The sequence below is a fragment of the Neopsephotus bourkii genome, unplaced genomic scaffold (assembly GCF_033783945.1).
Source record: "Neopsephotus bourkii isolate Nb327-2 ecotype Australia unplaced genomic scaffold, CSIRO-AGI_Nbou_v1 NB_593, whole genome shotgun sequence".
Taxonomy (NCBI): Eukaryota; Metazoa; Chordata; class Aves; order Psittaciformes; family Psittacidae; genus Neopsephotus; species Neopsephotus bourkii.
In genome coordinates, this window is record NW_026901094.1 from 420660 (window position 1) to 444475 (window position 23816).

General features: G+C 45.4%; 1 protein-coding gene across 3 annotated transcripts in view; it reads right to left on the bottom strand.

Annotated features, from left to right (window-relative positions):
• The window catches only part of DVL1 (dishevelled segment polarity protein 1), a 68099-nt gene continuing 44283 nt past the window's right edge, over positions 1-23816 (bottom strand). Inside the window, exons 5-16 of one of the 3 annotated variants that reach the window (XM_061351493.1) lie at positions 20802-20940; positions 15235-15328; positions 13810-13879; positions 12932-13071; positions 12562-12638; positions 12018-12085; positions 10843-10992; positions 7939-8070; positions 7055-7222; positions 6423-6629; positions 5104-5150; positions 3461-3594 (exon numbers count right to left, since the gene is read on the bottom strand). In XM_061351493.1, coding sequence (XP_061207477.1) covers positions 5140-5150; positions 6423-6629; positions 7055-7222; positions 7939-8070; positions 10843-10992; positions 12018-12085; positions 12562-12638; positions 12932-13071; positions 13810-13879; positions 15235-15328; positions 20802-20940 — 1256 coding nt within the window. In that variant the 3' untranslated portion in view covers positions 3461-3594; positions 5104-5139. Of the gene's footprint in view, positions 3595-5103; positions 5151-6422; positions 6630-7054; positions 7223-7938; positions 8071-10842; positions 10993-12017; positions 12086-12561; positions 12639-12931; positions 13072-13809; positions 13880-15234; positions 15329-20801; positions 20941-23816 lie in introns of all 3 variants that reach the window. The other 2 variants (XM_061351492.1, XM_061351491.1) reach the window with 2 other exon arrangements.

A 23816-nucleotide genomic window follows, 5' to 3' on the forward strand; every position in this document is an offset into this window, starting at 1 on the left:
CAGCCAGCGCCAGCTACTTGACATTAAAATCAGAGTAAAGCTTTAGGTCCTGGTGAGAGAAACAGCTCTGCAGGATGCCAGCCCTCAAACTCCCTTCCACCTGGCTCGGTACTTCCTATTGTGAGTAGCTTCATGGGCATCAGTGGTGCTTTTTTCTACAGGTAGTACTGTACCCAATAGGAGAAACTTGCACAGTTAAGCCCCCTTGTTGCAAAGACACATGCACATGCACTGAAAGGGTGGGATTTGGGGTATCTCCTGTTTCTGTTCACTTCTGAACATTAAGAGCTAGCAATGGTTCAGGTCTAACCTTCCATTCACTCAAACCAGCCTCTCCACTGTACACTACAGGGCAGGGAAATCAAGCTTTTGTTTTACACACAGTGGCCATTGTGTATTGCACTGTTCATGGGAGGGTCATTTACATTCTCCTACTGCTCTCTGTAAATGGCAGGTTCTACACACTACACAGTATTACCCAACCAGCACATCTGTCGGTACATTCAGAGCACTCAGCATTTGCCTGAAATGGATTCCTGCTTGGGGGTGAAGCTATTCCAGGCTGGATTTAGCAGCCTGATGTCCTCAGCTTTCCCACACCTATGTTAGGGACTGTCAGCCTCATCCCAGAGTTACCCACAAACACACATGTATATAACACAGTCGTTTCAACATAGCAGCATAGACCAGCAAGACACAGAAGAGATTCTGCCAACAGCAAAACAATCAGAAGGCAAACAAAAGCCCAGGAGGTGTGTAAACTCTTGCAAAGACACAGGGGAATTAAACAGGTTTCTTCCATGGGTGAAAGCTCAGCCCCCAGCTTTAATCCCTTCTGGAAATAGCTTACTAAAAAATGACACTTTTCTTCCAGCCCTGGAAGTTCTGCCTGGAGACAAAGTGGGCCAGAAACATCCTAATATAGAAGAGATGAGAGAAGCTGAAATTCATTTAAGAGTAGAACCACAAGTGATTGTCAGTAAAGTCACAGACTCCTTAACAGTGCCTCCTGGAGACACAGGACTCTTTCACCCTGATTTATTCCACTGCTTTAAGTGTCAATCTGTCAGAACAACTTACTGAGTGTAGTCAGCATCTTTGCTGTGTTACTGGGAGGAGGAAGGGAAAAGAAGGATCCTGCTGCCCAGTCAAGCTTTAGGTAGCGTCATTCTTTTGAAGAAGCCACCACCACCTCTGCAATCTGCGTTAGCACCATTTCCAGGAACTTGATGTAGCTTTTGTAAAGCAAACTGCCCCCAAACCACTCAGCTCGTTTAGAAGTGACCGGAGCACCCGGCCTGAGTGCCAGCAGCTTCCCAAATGCCTAGATCCCTCTGGAAGTCAGACATCAGTCTCCAGAGACACATGAAACCGTTACTCTGACTCCTGTAAAAGGGATGTGCTTACACACAGGCCTGTAGTAAGAAAAGAAGCAGTGAAAAACGTAACATACCAAATGGACAGGTGGAAGAGTGAAGGGTGAAAACCTCCACGTATGAAACTCCATGTACATAGTGAGAGAGACACGTTCTCTTCTGACATTCATATCGGATAGTCACACTACCCATGAAGCATGGAACAGAACAAAAAGAAGCTTCTTACCAGTAAAGAAAAGGCTTATACACAGTAAAGACTGAGTTAAAAGCACCTGCCCTAAAACCTGCCAGAAGCAGGTATCTCACCAAAGAGGATTTAACTGAGGCACGGCCCCATGGTCAGATGCCACTAAGTGCAGCTTAACACATAGTTCCCATTAGATGAGCCACTGGAACAGTGTTGGGTGTGCTCTCACCATGCCCTCATCCAGATACTTGAGAAAGGCTTCTTAAACATCAGGGAAAGCTCCTGAACATCCTTTATCAAGCATCCATAGCCTTAGAGTGAAAAACAGAGTAATGGGGATATACAACAGCAGCTGCTTAAGTCGGAGCTTCCCAGCAGGAGCTTTAGCATGGAGCTCACTCTGTGTCAGGTATAAAGGTTCATTCATTGTACCATTTATGAACTGTTCTCAAAACACCCTCTCACCTCACTGCTAACAGCTATAGCCCCCATCCCTTGGGTAACACTGCCATTAGGATTAGACATCTCCAGGTTCCTACGTCAAACAAAACGAGAACGATAGATACTGCTCAGAAACGAAGAGGAGAGAAAGAGGTGATCAAAATGAATAGCCATGTCCCAGTGGGAGCCAGGATTTACCTGCATCTCTGCTAGAGTGGGATAAATATCTGCCTTCAAAAGGGAAAAGCTGCAGCTACACTGAGGATCGCGTAGCTGCAATTGTCCTGTTGGTGTGCAAACACCTTTTACAACCTGTAAGCAAGTGCATAATATGACCAGAAGAAACAGGCACATCTGTCAGCAGGGATGTGTCTGAAATGCCCAGACTGCAGCTACAAAGTCACTACCAGGATACTAAATGAGTTAACTTTACAAGTTCTGCACAATGAACACATACAGTAGCAAGACTCCAGCACTCCCTTGATAGAGTATCTAAAACAAAACCCCAAAGAAAACCAAAGGAAGATCGATTTATACTCCCTAGTCAGCAGAAGAAGGTAGCCACAACTTTGCCTTCTGCTAGGAATTGGTTTGAGCCTGCTCCTTCCCAAGCACGTGTTGTCTTGCGGGTGCCACGGCTGCGTAGAGTGCTGATGTGCATCCAAGAGCGAGCATGACAAGGCAGTATCACAGATACCAGCCAGCGGTCAGTTTTTGCCTTGTAAGAGGAAAAAGCAGGGAAAAATAAAAGTGCTCCTATGCATTACTGGAAATTTAGAAGTCATGGGAAAGAACAGTCCTTGAATCAGCCCAAAAGATAACGCTAATTGCATTGAAATAGGGGCCACAATTACCAAAGCTCATTAAGATGTGAATATACACCAGCCATTCACAACCAAAAACAAGAGCGGGGTGGGGGGGGAACAAACCCAGGATGAAGAACAGATGCCATCGATTTGCTGATATTTAACAATCCCAGGAGATACCGTTGTTGCTGTTGTTCCTTTCGGTGGGGATTTTGTGTGGTTTTCTGCAACACAACTGCAACCCAGGAAGGGGCGACATGCAAGACAGCCAAGCTCCTTCCATCACGCGTTCGACAACGACCAGATTGCCCACCCAGCCCCAAAACAATCCCCCCCACCCCACCCCAACAAGCCCTTCCCCAAGCAGAGTCTGAAGGCACTTCCTCTCACATGATGTCAACAAAGAATTCACAAGGGTTGCCCATAGCCTTCTGGAAGGACTGCCGGCTCCCCGTCAGCTCCGGAGGCACGGAGCTCAGTTCCCTTACAGGGGGCCCTCCGGGGGGACCGCTTGTCCCATAGACTTTGGAGCCCAGCTTGGGGAGGTTGTAGAGGGGTGGCACTCCTGGAGGCCCATAGGAGTGGTGGCTTCTCTCGCTGTGGGTGGCAGAGCCGTGGCTCCGGTGGCTGAGCTGGCTGAGGGGCCGCTCGCGCCGCACGCCGCTGGTGCCGCTGCGGGCGGTGTGGTCGGACTCGCTGCCGCTGGACTTGCGGTCCTTGTCCCTGCCAAGAGCCCTCCTGCTGGTCTCGCTGGTGCTTCGGTTCGAGCCGCTGCTTTTGCTTCCTAAAGGCCGCGGGTGAGAAGGGATACATGGAAAAGGAGGAATTAGCTCACACGTTCGCTGGCGGCTCCTGCATCAAGCGATGCGGGTATGAGCGTTGTGATGGCAACAGGGATGACAAAACCAGGTCCGAACGTGCTGTTGGTGGCTTAGGGGATTCAGCAATGACAGCTGGTAGAACAAAGCTGACAAGGTTGTGCCATGCACAGGTACACGTAGACACCTCAGAGCTTGCACAGTGAAAGCAGCAGCTAGCCCAGAACCAGAACTGAAAGCCATCTGCTCTGCTGCCTCCCCACCGACTGCAGGGAGGGGAGGAAGCAGAAACAGAAAGGAGAAGCAGGCATTTGGGTTTTGACTCAAGCAAACAAGGGTCAGTGTAGTTGTAACTGTCTCTGGTACCTTCTACAGGCAAAAGCTTCCAAAAAGGAACCCATTTGCCTTCTCTATTATCCTTGGTCACACCAGGGACAAACCACCTGAGGCTAACTGATGTCCTGTCAAATCATAGAATCCAGGTTGGAAGGGACCTCAAGGATCATCTGGTCCAATCTATCTTAGCAAAGTATGACTTCTGTTGGCTTCATTGGAGATCTTTATATGGATTCAGCTGCCTCCACTACAAAGATTCATTTAGGTGAGCTTTCTGAAGAGGTAAGGTGCTCCCTGAGTTGTCATTTCAAATGTCTCATAACAATCTTGTACTAACAATGAAGAGAGGAGAAACTACCTGTTAGCAGGTCAACTGGTACAGCCCTGCCCTGAAGACCAACACAGAGATCACCTCCAAGAAGGATCTCTGTAAGCTCTCCAGTGTGGCACGTGTTCACAGTGGAAGAAAATGGACAGCTTAACCCTTCCACAGCAAATACAGCCTCTATCTCCTGGTGCATTCCGTTGCCAAACACTGTGTTAATCTCAAAACACATGGCATCCAGTGGGCTCTGGAGCAGGGCTCTTGTTCACCGGATGCATTCAGCTACGATCTAACTTTGCACATAAAAGAGAGAGTCCAGAAGAAACCCAATTCTAACACTCTCCATTGAGAGTGCCCAATGCAGTCTCATGTCCCAGTACTCTTTATACCTGCCTGAGACATCTGCAGTGCTCAAGTGCCTTTCAGTACATGGAGCAGTGGAAGGGCACTGGTAGATAAATGCAATCCATATGGATGACAGCACTAATAAATCAGGAGCTGGATTATTTATTTACTCATTGTATGAAGGGCAGTGAGGAGAGTGGTGATGGGATATTCCCATCTCACTGACAGATGAGGTACCTGATGCCATTCCCTCTGCAGCTGCTGCAGCACAGTCACACAGGGGCCAGACAGGTTGACAGGCTAATGCCACACTACTGGACTATTGTATTGAGACAGGTTGAGGGTCCAAGACAAGTAAAAAGGGAAAAATAAAGAATAAATAAGAAAAAAATACAGCTAAACATTTGGGTCACAAGAATCTAAATGATCATGCTGTGAATTCATCGTTATGGAGGCATTTGAAGCTTACCAATCCCCTAGAGTCAGCCATTCCTCTATGAATCCTTCAGTCTAATGCTTGCTCAGGACAAAACAAGGGAATAACAGTTACAAACAAGAAACAACACAGAAGTGTAGTTTCCAAAAGAACAAGTGTTGAAACCCTTCAAAACTGAACGCCTTGGTGCCTTTCACAAGGCTCTCTTTAGCCAGTAACACAGGTCGCATGGATGAAATACCAAACCTTTCCTATTCCAGCAGCAGGGATCTCATGATCCCACAGAAACACACCATCACAACCTTCCCAGTAAAAGCAGCTTGCAGCTCTAAAAGCTTTGGATACCCCTGTGAGCTTCCTCACAGACACTTCTTAGTTTAAGATAAGGTAGGCTCAATAGGCCTAAAAGTTCCTGTTAGGGAACTGTTTTGCAGCACCTAACTGGTTGTGGTTAACAAGAAGAAGCTGCATCCAAGTTACTGGATGTTCACCACAAAAAACACAGAGAATCCTCACCCTTGCTTTAATGGCAGCATTTCCAAAAGCAAAACTCACTCTGGAGATGGTTTTAAAACCCCCAGACCATCTGTACAGACAAAAACCACGTCATTTTTATTTAGTGAGGTTTGAAAATGAACCCAAAGTTATCCTAGAGCAGGAAAGGAGGAGGTCAGGTTTTTAATCCATGCAGTATTACCTTTTTTGCCCTGTCATGTATTACAAAAGAGACTCTCCTCCCTGTGAGCAGTGTTTCAGCCCTGTAAACCATCTGCTGGCCACCTCATGCTTGTCTCACACAAGAAAAGGGAGTGATTTTCCTTTGTACTGAGCACTGAAGTGAAAGCCAAGAGCCCCTTGGTTCTAATCCCTGTCCCATCAGCAACAAAATGGCCTGATTTCTAGCAACATCAAGTGCCCCACTGTTAGCAATGGCTCTGAGCTCTAAAATGGGGTAATAGTTTACTTGTTTTAACAGGGTGAACAACTGAGTCATTAATGTTGGCCTATCCAAGCACTAGTTTACCATGTGGTGCTGTTGGGGAGGAAAAGCATAGATGCCCATGCTACCAGCTTGGCTCTAGCTCCCACAGGCATTTTGCATGGGGTTCAGAAGTACAGCACAACTATAACCAGCATCTTTTCCATCCTATTCAATTCTACTGACTCACTTAAAGCATCACTGGTGGTTTCAATACAGAGCTGAAAGGCTAACTCACTCCACCACATACACAGAATCCATGCAGGTAGCACACAAATCCACAAGACAGGAGCACAGACAGCACAAAGGAACTCAAGCAAATGGTTAGGGGTAATGACAGCTGTAGCAATAAATCCCAGATGAACCAGCTTACCTTCACTTTGCTGGCTCCCTGCACTGCCGCTTCCATAGCTAAAGCCTGGGTCTTGGTACGCTGGTGGAAAACACGGAGGGGGCAGAGGATACTGGTAGGGGTATCCTTGGCCTAATGGCCAGGGAGCAGCAGGATGTGGAAGTGGAGCAAGGGTATCCTGATCCGAGGCTCCGCTGGAACCATTGTTAAGGTTCAGTGCAGCCATATCTGGAAAAGAGAGAAAAGCTGAAGGCTCTGTCCTTACCCAGCAGCTGGCTCCTGCACATTAACAGCATCAACAGGGACCAGAGGGACCCAGCCCCCAGGGATCACTCAAAATACTGCCAGACATTAGCATCTACCACTGGTACCAAGGTATCTTTCCAGCATTTCCATAACGAGGAATCATCCCCATTTTATAGCTTGGAAACAGAGTCTGACTGACAAGCAGGAAGTCTGTGGCAACACCAGAAACAAATCCTGCTTTCTTGAGCCTCAGTTCAATGCCCTGTTTGCTAAGTTCCTCCTCTTCCAACAGGAATCATCAACCTCTTGTCCTGTAGCTTCAGAACACCCACTTGTGGATTCCCTCTCTGTGCATCCCATGAGCAGACCACACACACCTCTTTGCCCTTTACAGACGAGGAACTTACTGCCACAGAGGTCTCCAAAGACATAATAGCACTGTTCTGAGAAGGTGATTTTGTTCACAGTGTGCCTGAGGTAGCCGTGCTTTAACATGCTGCTGGCGTATTTGCGTGCCTCCCGTCGGTCTTTGAAGCCTTCCACGTGTGTGTAAAGCCAGTCAACCACATCTGCCCCTAAAATGGGAAGACGAAGAGGAGACCCAGGATCAGCAGAGGCAAATCGAGCTTCATGGGTTTCTAATGTTCACATTATAACATAGACCCCTAGTACTGAATAAAAACATGAACAGGCAGCAATCTTGCTGCAAAGAGCTTAAAAGATCAAAGACTCAGCCTGACTGCTCAAGTAGTTACACCAAACACCAATAAAGCAAGCAAAGAATCATCTCGCATCCATTTGAACACTACATTAACAGTGACACCAAATAAGCACACAAAAATGCTATAGTTTCATTGTTCAACCCCTTCTGAGCTGCAGTAATGAAAATGACACAGGATTTACAGAACAAAAGTGACCAGAGAGTCATCCTCCTCCGAAGACCTGGATTTTCCCCTTTCTCAGCAAAGGGTAACTACAACCCAGACTGACTAAATGGCATCACTTCAGGTCACAGGGCAATGAGAATCAAAGGCAATGTGGTAATTTAATTAAGATGCTTTATTAAGGCTATGTGGATGCCTGGAGCATGCAGTAGTTTTGGCTGTCCAGGCTCAAACATGAGCTGTTAGTTCTCTTCTGTCTCACTTAAGAGTTGCTCACAAATCCCAAGTCAAGGGAATATAAGAGGTCACAGACAGGGAAAAAGAAGATTATCTAAAGATAGTTCCTTCAGCCTACTTCCTAAACCCCACTGATTTCTTTCCCCCCAGCATCCCTTTGAGCTGCTTACCTATCACTGCATTGGAGATGGTAATTTTCAACCACATCCTGTCCCGAATTTCAAGGCCTGAGTCTGGTAGCTGCATCACCTTGACAATGGTAGCCATGTCACTCTTCACAGTTAAGGGAGATTCTTCTAATTCTAAAAGAGAGAAAGGTCACATGCTTCCTTGAAATGAAACAAGTCCTAAAACAACTTCTCAGCTCCCAGTCTGGATGATACATTTCCAGTTTACCATCAGATACAAAACCAGACCCAAAGGTTCCCAAATGCACCCTCATCAATTGTAAACTTCACACCAGTTCTTCACAGGTTGTGCTCAGTGCAACCACTTCAGTCACTGAGATGCTGAGTCCCTGCATGTCTTGACTTCAGGTCAGTGCTGCACTCCTTCAACCCATGAAGGCCATGAACAGCCTCTGCCCACCCAACAGTTCAGTGCACTGAATGCAAAACCCTGCAGGATAAGGTTTTCTGCCTTGTTGTTTAGCTTTTGAGTTAACTGTCAGGACCAATGCCCATTGGCACGGAGAAAGATGACAACCATGCCTCAATCAATGTCCATTTGGGTATTTAAAGAGCTGGACATCAGCATAATTGGGGAGAGCCGAAACTGGAACAGAAAGCTTCCATCATCAGGTAAAGGCTAGTGGTCTCCTTCAAACTGAAGATTCCAGGATCCCAATGGTGGCAGCTTTACAAGGTAACAACTCACTTAATGCAGCATTACTTTGTCCTGCATTCTTGCAGAACACTTCAAATACTGCTACTCCCAACTGCAGTCATCACTGCTCAATGCATACTTCACACACTTGAGGCAGAGCAGCCTCACCAGGGGCTTCGTACTTTGCTTATTGTCCTAACAGAATCAGAACAGGGCTGAGATTCACCCTGCTCGACTGAGGTGCCTACCAGAGGAGTCTAGTTCCTTTAGAAACTCCTCTACCATACAAAGTGGCACCTATCTTGAAAGCCCAGTGGGATGAATCTGGGTTCAAGAGCCCACCAGCCTTGTGTTCTGCACAGTACTCAATCATCCTGACTATGTTCTTTGGATACAGCACCTCTTTCCTGCTCCCATCTTCTCAGCCCAGCAAAACTCATGTTTTCATGAGTTGAGCACATGTACCCTGTGTTTTCAGACCATTCCAGCAGGAATTCAGAAGCCCTCCTCCCCTTGCTTCTCCCAGATCACCCACCTTTCAAAGCACAAGGGAACCGATTTTGTTCTTTTCCAGCAACCCCAAACTTTGATAAGAGGCACAAGAAGCGTGAAGCAATGAGAGCTGAAAATGCTTCTTTCAGTATGTGTGCTGCTAAAGTGCACGTAAACATCCCAGAGCATCTCTGCACGCAGTTTCGGTACTTCCAAAGCTTGAATAAACAGAGTTTGCTTTTGCTTTAAGTTAGTGTGGTTAGTGGCAAAAAGCAACACGTTTGTCTGGGGGTGGAAAAAGCCCAGTACACCCATAATGAAGTAAAGAATGTGGGAAGCAATAGATTGTATTTTCTTGGAGACCTGTGATCTGCATATAAAGAACAACACTGGCCAAGGCAGAGTTCAGTACTCACAACCCACTGCAAGAGAACGTTCTCCTGCATCAGCCAGAGCACTGCTGAAGAATAAGGTATTCTTAAAGCAATAATTACTATGAAACACCTCAGTTTGCCTTGGTTTGCATAGTTCTGTTTCTGAACAAAACAAAGAGCTAGCACAGAGCGAATCCTACTGTGTGGTGGTGATTTGTACAGCCCCAGAATCTCAGCTGCTTTAATCACTAGCACCAATGTGGTGGTGGCTGTGCAAAGGCTTCAGATATAACTTCGGCTCTGGAGGCTGGAGAGCAAAAGAATGCCAGTCAGAAGGGAAGCAGCTCTTTAGTCCATTTCCATTACCCTGGCCTTGCTAGACAAAGTAAAACAGGAGACATTCACAATGCTTAAAACAAGGACCCATGAAACAGACTTGTCTAAGATGACTCCATTAATTCACTGCTTCCCCTTTCACAGCCAGACACTGTAGAACAGATACGATGTTTGTTTCAAATACCCCTGACTCTGGCCTCAGAGGATCTGAAACAGAGAGTCCTGAACATGAAAAGCAGGAACCCCCATGCTGCAGGAAGCTCTTGGTTCTCTGAGGTATCAGTGCACAGCCTCTCCTCTCCTCCTCCATTCCTCCCCAGCTCTATCTTTCCTGTCAAAGAGGTTCACACAACAGGTACACTTTGTACCTGGGGCTCTGAGGTGCTGCCTGCCCTGTTTTTGGGGGTAACAGGGCTGAACTGTGTTAAGCAGAGGGTCACAATAAAGGCCAGGGGTCCTCCGCATTTTCTTGCATTCAGGAAAGGAAATGCTGTCAGTCACTGGCATAGAAATGAGAAGCTGTCTCCAGAAATGTGGTTCTGCTCCCAAATAACCTTTATTTTAAAAGTAGGATTGAGGGGCACATTACATTTGGTTTTTCCTTATTCAATTAATTGTAGAAGTATAAAAAAGTATAAAAGAAGGCTATGTGAATAGCAGTGGAAGATTTCCTATGTGATACACCACTACCATCATTATCCAGTGACATCTACCTGGAGTAAATCATGTCAATTCATTAAAAACCAGTGAAATGCAAGGGGGAAGCTCTCACGTTCATCCAAGGGGATAAAGGTGGAGACCTGCCTTGTAACTTTAAAAGGGACCAGAAGCCACCTCTTCCTGAATGTGAACCACTGGGTTAACTTCTGACCTTCAGAGAAAGGTTTTATGCTCCCCCTAAGAATCACAGATTTAAGAAAGCATTCAAGAGTTGTGTGGTGCTGTCGTTTTCATGGTGCTTGTGGCCGGGGTTGGGGTGTGCACAGCTCTGCACTGCTGGCCCCGAGCAGAAGGCACCTGCCCTGTGCTGGCCGCAGTGTGACTTACTTTCCGAATCGGGAATTGAGCTTGTTAGTGAGGAGCTGGTAGATGTGGTGATGCTCATGGAGGGGCTCATACCGTAACGGGGGTACGCTCCCGTCATGGCTGTGGTATGAGAGATCCACGCTGCAGGGTCAATTGGCCTCACTGGTTCAGCTGCAAAACAACCAGGAAGGGAGAAAGAGAGACATGGAATCAGGTTGGCAATAAACACAGAGACCTAGAGTAGAAGGAATGGTTTAAGGGTACACAAGTCCTGACAGTACAACTGAGATCATCCCAGCATAAGGGAACAAAAAGCACCTTGCCAGCAGTAGCTGGATTCCTCTAGCAATTGGATATAACACAGTAGGATAAAACCATGACATTTCCTGTTCCTGTAGCTGCAGTAGGAGTGAGGTATTCCCCTGTGTGGGAAAGAAGCTATGAGTCCAGTACTAATATCTCACTATTATTCCATACAATGAGATAGAGATTCTCGTTTTGCCATGTATGACCAAATGCTTTGCCCCAGGTGATGGGAAGTTCTCTCCCTACTTCTAAGGGTCTTGGATCCAAAATAACCACTCAGAAAGTGAATCTTCTGCTGAAGGCGAATCAGAACAGCAGCTTTAGAGCTCTGTATTTGCAGAGATGAAGCATCACAGACTTTACCCCTCAATGTTTTCAGCAGCCACAGTGAAACCTTTTAGGACTGGCACAGTCTTTCAAGATAAACAGGGAAGACATATAAAGACCACCCGAAGAGACCAGCGTCAGTGAAAATTACACTCAGACCTTAAGAAGAGCACATAGCAGGTCATTTATAAAATTGGGATTTTTCTTATGATTCCTAAGGACTTTAACTGGGTGAGCTCCCACAGTCTGCACCAGGCCATTGCACTAATTTCAATGGACAGTACTATCCTCATCTTCTTGGAAGGACTGGTAACACTCTGGTTTCAGTATCCTGAGCAGAGCACTCACCAGTAGGAGGCATCTGTGTGTTTGATACATGAACACAGACCTTTTATAGCTACTGAAAGGATCTCAAACCCCTGCCTCCCAAAACAAACACAACCCAACTCAAAAGTACCAGACTTGCAGGGAATGGCAATCTGTTAGAGGCCAAAATAGCTGAAAACACCCTGGACCTTGAGGGCTCCACAGGAACCCAGCAAAGAGCACAAGTATGTACTCACCCCTGGGGATGGTGAAATAACTCCTGGGAGTAGGGTCCCAGCATTTGGCTACTGTTAGGCTGATAGGTCTAGGAAGAAAGAAAACAAGGGTGATCTCAACTCTCCCTACAGAAGTTGTAACTGCTACAACGAGCTCTCTAAAACGAATGTATTCCTACCCAATAGCTGCCAAGTACATTCTCAGAATGCTTTTGAAGATGCTTGTCCAAGTATTTTCAGTATGAACAGGTACCAGGATGGTGCTGGTTTTGCATAGATCATGAGCACTGCTGCTGAAATCTGGTCAAACGATCAGCTCTTGAGCTATTAAAACACTCATCACATAAACAAATAGTGCTACTGAAACCAGGCAACTCCTAGTTTGTGTTGGCTTTGGCTGGCACCTTGGAACCAGTCTCACCTACTCATCATTTACACCAAGACATTCAGAATTGAGATAAGCTGGCTGCTTATTGAGCTCAAAATGTTGATTTCTCTGAGGTTTGCCCAACACCAACAACTGCAGACGGAGGAGAAGCAACGAGAGGTTTGGGAAGATGCTCACCCTGGTTTGGAGACTATTTCCCGTAACACCCGAACTGCATCATCGTTGCTCATGTTCTCAAAATTGACATCATTCACCTGCAATGTTGCAGAAAGCAGAGGTCAGAAAGTGAAAGACACTTCCATTATCTCTTTCCAGTGTTATCTGCCTTATAACTGTTCCCATTCCCCTGAGCAGCTGCAGATAGGCTGCTTCTCAGAGCTCACAAAGAATTAGAGTTCAGTGATAACAGCCTTTGTGCCACAGTCCTCTGAGTATGAATGAATGCTGTTAACTGATCCCAAAGCCCATTGATCTGGTGGGATGTCTGAGCTGAGCCACCAGTGTACAAGCCCTCAGCATGTATGTTCAGACATGGACATGGACCAACCTGCAGAAGCATGTCTCCTGGTTCAATTCGGCCATCTGCTGCCACGGCCCCTCCTTTCATAATAGAGCCAATGTATATGCCACCATCACCCCGGTCATTGCTCTGTCCTACAATGCTGATTCCCAGGAAGTTGTACTTTTCTATATAGATAGAAAGTGGAGGGGAGGGGGGGAAAAAGCAAACGAAGTGATTGATAGTGAATAGATAACACCATGCTACTTCAGGGTTGAAAACTCAGTTCTCTCAACACATCAGCAAGGGCCCTGTCTGACTCACAATTAGGTTGCCCTATTGGCATGTGTTTGCCTGGCACGTTCAGGGAAAGGCAGCAGGAAAACACTGCTGAAGACATTATCTTTCCATACGGGACACTGAAAAGTTACATTCAAAACATCACCAGGAGAAACGACATTGAAAAGACATGTCTACACCTAGAAATTAAGCACCCCATCAGCATTAGGCAATGTTTTTTCCACACCTCAGAGTGGCTGGAAGGATTTGGTGTTACTGAAAGGTGCTGAGTTGGCAGCTCTGCACAACAAAATGTGTGAGCAGCAGAAACACAAACCTTCTACTCTTGCTCCTAAATGCCTGACCCCTTACCCTTCCTAGAAACAAGAGCAGAGCTCCGTATCCTGGAATTCCAGCTCCTTCCCTGGGCTTCTTGGAAACAGTATTAATCTGCTTGTGCAAACAGCTCAGAGCTATCCAGTACTGGACTGGGAATTCAGCAGCAACTCTCATCTGCCATTCCCTTTAGTCCAGCGGGCATTCTTTCCAATGAAGGAGCCTTCTACTGGCTCCAAAGGCCTCTACATAACAAAATACATCTGTGTCACTTGAAATTCATCATCAAAAAACATTGCTTATGCTCTTACCCATGTTGAGTGTGACAGTGATGATGTTCAGGGACATAGTGGAATCAGTGATGCTGCTGAACGAAGATGACTGCAAAACACAACACAAATTCTCAAGGTTTTAAATGGCTCAGAATAAAGACACCAAAAATAACCACTGAGGATGAATTCAGTGGGCACTGATTTATAGGTTTCCCTCTGGAAAGTATCCAGAAACCATTGGTTTTGATTTAGAAGCTGTAAGGAAAGAAAGCTGAACATAATATACACTTTCTCCAGAGATCTGTTTAAATATGCACAGAGCAAGTTCCTGCATTCAGGTTTCTCAACTGCACTTCCCATTGCATCATTTCTGCTTCCTCACTCCATGACTGACAGGCAGGCATTTAAATAGCTAAGTGCCCAGTGTAGTGTGAATTATTACATCCACAGTTCCTCCCTTAAGAGAGGAGTGAGCAACACATGATCCTTCAGGCACTGGAAGACAGACGCTCCCTCCCTCCAAAATGAAATACCTTCTAAAATCAGTTCTTGTGATAAAGTGTATATATACCAATTCTTTCATCTGTTAACACTGATATTTATAGGAGAACAAAACAGTTACTTCAAGCATGTCATCTGGACCATCCTCATTCTGTTACCATAGGACTAGCCCAGGAAAGGGCAAGAAAAGAGATCTGTGATTTCCTATAAACTTATTTCTCCTTCCAGCAGAGTGCAAGTCTTTATACATTTAAAACCACAGACACCTCCTGCCCACATCAGCCAGTAGCATAATGGAGGCTCTCCTGCAGAGGCTGGTTTTGGAAGAGACAACAAGAAATGTGATCATTTAACAGTAAAAGCAGAAAGGGAGAGGAGAAATGAGTCTCAACTCCAGTGCTGCAGAGCTTCAAACATTAGATTTAACCCAGCATAGACTGGAGCCAAAGGGAGCATCTCCAATGAATTCACAGGGCACAAACCTCTTCTGGATCATAGAAGCATAGAATAGTTAGAGTTGGAAAGGACCTTAAGATCATCCAGTTCCAACCCCCTTGCCATGGGCTCACACTAAGCCATGACACCCAAGGCTTCATCCAACCTGGCCTTGAACACTGCCAGGGATGGAGCATTCACAACCTCCCTGGGCAACCCATTCCAGTGCCTCACCACCCTCACAGGAAAGAATTTCCTCCATATATCCAATCTAAACTTCCCCTGTTTCAGTTTTAACCCATTATCCCTTGTCCTGTCACTACAGTCCCTAATGAAGAGTCACTCCCCAGCATCCTTGTAGCCCCCTTCAGACACTGGAAGCTGCTGAGGTCTCCACGCAGCTTCTCTTCCCCAGGCTGAACAGCCCCAACTTTCTCAGCCTGTCTTCATACGGATCCCTTCCTAATCCACATGCTACACTCACAAATCACAGTTCACCTCCTTGGAAAACCATGATGCCAACCTTACCCTGTCAATTTGCCGCATCCTTTGTTTCCTCCTCCTGCGTTTATGCTTCCGGATGAGCCGGGATGAAGTACTTTGCTCAGTGGAGCTACTCAACCTGAGGGAAATTGAGAGTAAATGTCAACTCTGCCAAGCCGAGCCATTTGCATGCCTCTGCACCCTGCCGAAAGAAGGCTGCTTCCTAAGAATGCAGGAGAAAGCAAACCAGACAAGACACCATCAGCCAGCTCACAAGGTTATTGCTGTGCTTGTTGCTGGCTTGCTGCTCAGCCCCGGTGTGCTGTGCCTTACCCTCCGCCTAGGAGTGCAGAGAAGAAACCAGCTGAACTACAGCAGGGATTAGAGAGCGTAATTCACTGACTTACTTTCTTTTGAGAGCAAGACGGAGTGCAACCCACACCTCAAGAGGCAGGCATCACCCTGATTTAACCGCCCAAAGGGCAGAGGTTGCCGCCTTCCACTACTTGAAAGGTGGTCCTGAGTCCAGGCCCAAAGGAAAGGGCACACTAAGAACAGCCATACGTTAAACAGTGATTTTATCTCTGCTCTGAGAGGACAACATGAAGAATCTACCCTGTCAATGGGAACTTAATGTAAGGGCTTGATTTCGCTGAAATAAAGCAGCAGTTGCTAATAGCTGCTACCAAATAGTGACAGGAATAGTGAATAGGATTTACCTCTACATACTCTGCCAGGTTTATTTTGTTGTGGGTTATTTTCCAGGCTCTTTGAACTTGCAGAACCTCAGTGTGCCACATTCTACAGAGAAATGCTTAAGATCCCCCTAAGAGTTAGGAATGTTAATCACTCTCATTTTGCGGATAGAGGACTGAGACACAGAAAAGACATAAATGGATTCGCTCAAATTCATTTCAGAAGCCTGGAACAAAGCCTAGATTTCAGATATGTAACACCACAGAGACAGCTCTATCTATTATGTTAAGAATAGCAAAACAAAGGCACAGTAACGCTCCATCATTAGCTAAGGTTAAAAAATACCCACCCCTATGCAACACAACTGATCTGGCAGTGTCACAAAGCAAACAGTGCCAGTCTTTTTGCTTAGTCTCCATGTCCTTGTCTTCAAAGGTCGAGCCATGTGCAGGAATGTGAGAATACCTCAAGCAAAACTGGATACCAGCAACTTCAAAAAGAAGAAGACAACCCAGCACACTGGGAAACCCATCCTGCATCAGGGAGGTGTGTGTTAGCCAAGCGGAATGTTTCAGATGATGGAACTGCTCAGAGGGCGTGAATCTCCTGCCATTCCCTTTGTGTTCACTAAACTATTCCAGGCATGTTAACCTCACACACTCCTTTTTCCCCCTCCCAGCAAGGCAAATTAAAGAGCTAAGAGGTGGTATTTTCAAGAGAGATCAACAAGCTGATAGTCCTCCATCCATGCAAACAGCTCACAGCACCTGGTTTGCTGAGGCTTCACCTTCTCAAGAGGAAGGGATCCCAAAACTGGATTTCTTCAGCATTCACCACTCGTCTTGAAAGCACTGGCAAAGACTGACACAAACCCCTCCTCCTATGGTTTATTATCAATACTCTCCCTAGTCCTATCTCCTTTCCGATTTCACTCTCTTCCTCTTCTCTCCCAGAATGGCTCATCATAGGTTCAGGTAAAGCTTCCCAGCACACGCCAGTTGAGGGGAATGTGAAGACAGGCATGTGGCTCATCACCACTGAACCTGCCTGCTTTTGGACAGCAAAAAGGCCAAAGACTGGGGGAGCTTTTCTGCATAAGCCCAAGTCAAACAACAAGATACCTTCAAAGGCTTTTGGGAGATGGGATATTCTTTGGCTTTATCCCAGTGTGCATCACTCCAGGGATATGCAACACTTCCTGTCACCAACCCTTCTAGAATGGCATCCTCTAATGGTTACTGTGGATAAAGAGGATTTATTAAATTCATACATTAATTTACTCCCCATTAATATTCTTCCTGATCCCAGAAAGCACAGATTGCTGCCTGCCAAAGCAGACTGGCTATGCCAACTCCTTCCTGCTGCTCCTGTGCACAATATGGCATTGCTCAGAAGAACAAAGAACCTTTATTTCCAGCTTTTAGTCTGAGGTAGCACTGAGCATAGCTAGAAGTCAGGATTGCTGTCTGACTCCCAGTCCTTAGAAGGGGTAGTTTAATCTATCATCAAGTACAGGACATGAAACTATTTTCATTACTATCTCTAGAGAGATAATCAGGGTTGAGCTCAAAAAGATGGACTGGAAAGGGAGAAGAAAAGTCTAAGGACACTGCAGAAAGGCAGAGAGAGCACATCTGAGGTGCTGAAGGGGTGAACAATGCTAGTATCAGCATCCTGTTCCTTCACTTTTGCCCTCCCTATTTGGCTACTTGGGGGTCAGGCTGCTCAATCCATTCCATTTCGATACATGACCAATAGTTCAGTTTCCTCCAAGCAGGGAACATTTGGGTTGTTTCTTTTAAACCAAATCAGCAAACCCCGAGTTCACTGGCAAATCCCTGCAGGTCTGTTACCAGGTGATAACATGTGAGAAGGGAAGGTCTCTCTCTGGTATTATTTTCATTCTACTCAGCGTTAGGCTGGAAGAATGGGAATCAGTTCCTTAGGAAAGCCACAGCTCAGGTTTAGTCCAAGGGGATGGACAATACTTCAGATATGAAACTCCCTCAGCTAAAACAGCCTCTCACATTAGTTGCACAAAATCAATGATCAGAAGGCACTGCAGAAACATGGGTTTGGTGCTTATATCTATTTCCATGTAGCTACAGTACACTCCATCATCCCTTCTTGTAATCCCATAGCCTTTATGCTTCCTGGCTGAATCCCACATAAGCACTGCATAGCTTGTTTTCTAGGATTACCTGGATGCTGAACAGCAGCTCAAGCCTATTCTCATGAGGAGTAAGATTTGATCTCTGAAGTATCCCCAGAAATGAGTTTAAAGTTATTACTCCAGTTTGCTGAGCAAAACAATATGGTCTATTTGAGCTTTTGGGATACACCAAGTGCAAAGCTGGAAAACAAATCTGGAAAAAGAACTGTGATCTCCCTGTGCTTGCTGCTGGCTAATAAATCCCAAAGAAGAGATTTTTAGACCGAATAATGGGAATTTGTCCAATCCACAATCCCCAAAGGAAGTTACAAAGGTAACAATTTGTTAAAGAAAGCTTATATAGTCTAAAAAGAACTAATGTTAATTTGTTCAATGATAAATGGAATCAATTACTTTACTTACATTGAACCAACAACACTAACTGCAAGTTGCTGACAATAATCCTACAGCTACAGATGTCACAGCTGCCAGACCTTTATTTGCTTAACAGAAGCCAGTAATAAGACACTTACTGTAACCTTCACCACGAGTTCCCTACATCAACCTGCACTCAAAATCCCATCTACTTCCTACATGCAGCACTAACGTTCAGATATATCATACAATAAAATAAAGCAAAGAAATTATTGCACTCACAGCACTTGAAGGGTTCTGTGCTCTCCTGTAAGATCTGTGAACAGTCATTCACTGAAACAAAGAGTGCTTCCCAACAACATCCAACAGGACTGGGCTGGAAGTTACCCATTCTGCTGCACTGCTCCCAGTCAGCAATAAAATAAACCCAGATCAAACACACGCTGTTAGAAAAGCATCCTCATCCTTGCAGCCTCTTCACTTCCAAGTGAAGTAACATCCTCTATACCCCATTTCTTCTCTCGGTGACCTCCTCCACGTACCACCTCCTTTACAAGGCAGGTTCTGCCACTACAATTCACCCACTGTTATCAAACAAACTTACCCCCTTCAAGCTCTTTTTCCCCAGGCCGCTGTCTCCAGCAGATGTGGAGCATGCTCCATTTTCTATTTGGCTGTATTTGTCTCTAAAGAAAACTTCTCCCTGCCAGCACAATACCTCATCTGCTTGAGAACAGCATCACAACAGCATACCTTGGAGCATTCCATTTAGTTGTTCTTCCTGACTAGCTGGCCTGGCAGCTATTTCGTGTGCCAAAAGCTTCTGCCCTCACCTAGAAAGGAAAAGGCCTGCACAGCAGCTTCGAAGAGTCTCTTTCTTCTCAGGTCGGACGCAGGAAGCTTTACTTTATTAATATAGAAAGATTTAGCTGGGTCTGGCATAATGTGCTTCAAAGGCCACCCTGACTGTGCTAATCCTGCCCTACTGCATATCTTGCTGCCATGGAAATGATTAATTTATGTACAAGAAACTCAATGAGCTGCAGGCTTGTTGTTGTTTTTGTGGGCTTGATATTTTAGGGAGGGAAGGAGGGTTAGAAGCCCTAGAGGCTTTAGGAAGGCTTATCTACTGATCTCGCCAACTCTTCATGCACATGAACATCCAGGTGAAGTACAAAGCATCCAGAAAGGCAATTTTCTGTATCTTCAGGTGTTGGCAACATCACTGTAACTGCAAAATCAGCTCTTGAAACTAACTTGGGACCAAACCTTATATATTCATTTAGTTGCACTCTCAACCCTTTGGAAGTACCCAGGCTTTAAACAGAATTGGAAGGACTGCTGTTCTTCAGCAGGTTTTAAAGCTAATGACTGTCTGCGAGACCAAACAGATCCACTGAGATCAATAGGCTAAATAATCTGTTGGTAAACACAGCAAGTGTTTAAGTATCTCCTGATACTTAAACTATCTCCAGGACCAGTTGTTCTTCACTGTTTCAGTTCTACCTACAATTTAAGAACATCACCTTGCACCTTACTTGCTTTAGCTACAGATCTCTCTGAACCACCAGAGACGTGTAATCTTCTTGTTCTCTGACAATAGGGATCTGTAATGGGTTTTCACAGCTCACTTTGATGAACAACATAGAGACAGTGTTCAGAGAACACTGTCACTGCTGCCAGGAAAGGGAAGAATATTCATCTTGATTGAGTTTACATCTTTACAAAGGTATTTTGATCTTATTAACCTTTTATGGAACAACAAAGAGTATCTTTAGATATTAACATGGATGTCTTGACATGCAGAGCTTTTTTTATTGCAAAAAGCAAGGAATAATTCACATTCTGTCTGCACAAAAAGAAAACACTAATGAAGAAGTCATAAATACGTGGCACCCCAGCCTGCCTTTGCAATGGCATTAACTTGGACCAGTTCCTGTACTGCTCATAGGCCTCAGACTATGCAATTACATAGGAACTCCTTTAGCATTCAGCTTTAGTGAAGGGTGTACTTATTAGGAATCTCTGCTGAAGGTGTTTTGTTACAATATTCACACCCTTACTTTATAAATAGGCAGACAGTTGCACATGGCTTTGATCTTAAAATGTGATCATTCTTGCTATTAAAAGGAAAGAACAGGAACAGAGTTTTCCTCTTAATGGCAGCTTAGAGAGTGACCCCCATAACTTAACTGGTTTCTCAGAGCAGTGATTGCATATGACATGATGCTACTGGTGAAATTATCAGTGCTCAGATCATATGTAGCAGGAATAAAAAGGGAAACGTCCACCAGCATGTTTCAGGAAAGCTGTCAGGAAATACAGCAGAATGGCTGGGAAGCAGATGCAGACTGTGTTTAACAGCTCAGACAGTGTGCCAATGCCCTACCTGCTTGTGTTGTCATCATCATCAGAGTCAATGAAGCTGCTGGATTCCAGCTCGCTGCTCATCATGGTTGAAGAGCTGTCATAGCCAGTAGGGTGCTCACGGTGCCGGTCCAGTTTCGGATGGCCATTGATCCGAGGGACTGCAAAACAAAACCAATGGAGTTTTACCAGGGAAAGAGGAAGAGCAAGGAAGGGGTGGCCCTGTGAGTAACACAGCACTCACACTGCCAGCTCCAGCCAACTCTGCAGGATGATCCTTATGATGAAACCAAGCTCTTTGCAGACCCTGATTTCATTCAGCAGCTGGAAAGCCTACTGCCCTGCCTACCTTCCTTTTCCATTTGTCTGCGGCTCAGCTCATGGGCAAACCATAAACAGATCAAGGAAGAAGCAGCAGGCATGAACAAGTACTTGAAATGGTATCAGCACATCAATTGGAATGGCCATGGGAGGCTGATATCATATGAAGACCTTGGAGAAGCAGCAGATAACCCAGCTTAAGTTTGGTATGGACAGGCCTAGCAGCAGAGAAAACATTAAATAACACTTCTTGGTGAAGTCTATTAATATCTCACCCACAAAAGCACTTATCCCTCAACCTGTGCTTTGTGTTCCTGCCCTATACCACCTTGTCTAGGCAGTACAGCTATACCAAAGTCCCATTGTCTTGACTATTCCACACGCATAAAATGCTTCAGAATGATTTCTTACTAATCCCAGGCAAACACTGTCAGACATACAAACATAATGCAGATATCCCCCTCAGTACGAACGCTATTTATTTGAAGGCAGCAGTGATTCATCATCTTCTGGAGGTATTTTATGTACTTCCCTCTGCAAAGCAAACTCCTCTGCCTGCCTCCTTCCAGGGACCTCTCATTAGAAGAGCCATAATCTCTAAGTGCTCAATGTTGCCAAGAATTCCTTTCCCTGAACCAAGAAAGGCTCAGCTTGATAAGGCACCTGGTCAGGAAATAGACATAACAGGCTTCAAAGACAGGCTGATATCCCTGAATGTTCAACCCCAGCTGCTCATCCAGGCTGTCCCCCATGGAATTCACTATTATCTCTGAGGACTCACACGGTTGCATCACTGCAAATTGTGCTGTAAAATTCACTCAAGGGCCTACAGAACAACAGTGCTGAGGACAACAGAGATGTAAGGTCCCAGTTCTGTATGGTAACAGAGCTTGTGCCCAAGAAATCAAGGATGGAGTCAGCACTGCAGCCTATAAATCCCAAGGAACACTCAAGAGAAATGGATCCAACAAGGCAGAAGAGGAGCATCCAGCTGAGGATCTTACCAACACTACAATACCTCAGTATGGACATAAACTCCCCAAATCCAGTAATAACCACCCAAACTTTCACATACCCTTTACATCCAGTGTGCATTACCTCATTCTTATACCAAGTACCTGAGTTTCCCTGCACAAAATAAGGCACTGACTGTTTAGAAACTTCAGTTGAAATGAGTATTAATACCTACAGGGATACAGGAGGGGCTGTGCTTCTGGATAGCATCTAACTGGTTCCAATGGCCTCATCGGGGAGCGAGGCCACTTGTGTCAGTATCTCCTATGGGGAGTGGGTCTCAGAGGGGAACGCTGCTGTGAGTGGAGCTCCTGTTGCCTCTCCTGCTGTGGCTGGCTCCTACCAAAACACTTCAACAACGTGGGAGTGATCATTCTCCTGCCCGCTCCATGCCCACTTAAGGAGGTTCAGGGCTCCTGCTGGAACACTGGAAAATTGCATTCCTGAAGACTCAAAGCCTATGAAAAACATATATTTTAGCATGCTTTTCCTCCGGGATGTAGTCCCATGGAAGCCTGTGCCCAAGAGGCAGCGCATCTCACGAGCATCTTGAAGGACTAGGGAAACAGAACAAAAATCACTGCATTGACTGGGCCATTTCAATGGCACACTTTGTAACCATATCCGCTGGGTAAAAGGCACCCTCTTCCATGGATCAGTTCTCAAAAGCCAAGCATTTTATAGCCACATTTTAATGGGATCCGGTAATAGGACATGGCTCTCTTTAGCCCAATAAACCACACATAAAGAGACCTTTCAAACTTGTATAATGACCTTTTAGAATGGAGTCGGACTAGTAGAGATTATACTGATTTGGGGTTTCTATTAAATTATCTCTTAACGTATTATAGAAATGGATGTGAGATCCAAATACCTGGGTTTACAGCCATTAAATTCCACTTTTTTGGAGCCAGAATTGAAGGAATTTCTCACCCAAGAATAAAACCCCTGGGTCTTTGGGAGAAGCACACACCAAATGCAATATGGCATTAATTTGTTAAGACAGGACATGTACAAAGGTAATCCTTCCAAGCGGTATTACAATGGTGCCATAAACCTTTTCCAACTCCTTATTTCCCTGGGAATTTTCCATTAGCGTTTCCTGAGTTGCTCCTCACAAGCCCAAGGGATTAAGATGATGATGCTTCGCCTAAATGAGTGTTTGCTTTTAGCGTCATTAACAGCAGCCAGGTTTAATATTACAATGGTCTCAGCATTCTCATGTGGTGTTACCACAGATGCTAACTTAGCACCTCAAATGCTAAATTTAACATAGATTTACCACATTTGGTCAAGCTTTTGACCTGAGCTCTTCAAAAAGTCAATATGAACTTGACCCAGGTCAGTTTGGTCACCCGACTCAGAGGCTTGCCTTGGTTATTATGGATTGCTTTGGTATAAATGTGGTTTATAGCACGTCTCTATGAAGTTTAATGCTTCACAGGGAGCAGCATGTTGGCCATGTACCTTTGCTCCTGGCAGAGTTCACCGTCCTAATGCCAAATGATGTTCACCTTGTCCCTCCCTGCACCGTGGTCAGCTTCAGCCTCACAGAAACCCTTTTGATCCTCAAGTGAATAAAACTTTGTCCCGTTGCATCTAATGGGGAAGGAAAGCGAATTCTCGCATGTAAAGCACTGCCAGGGAAATCAGATCACAGCAGCGGGTGTCATACACTGCTGAGAAGACAAGACACAAGTTT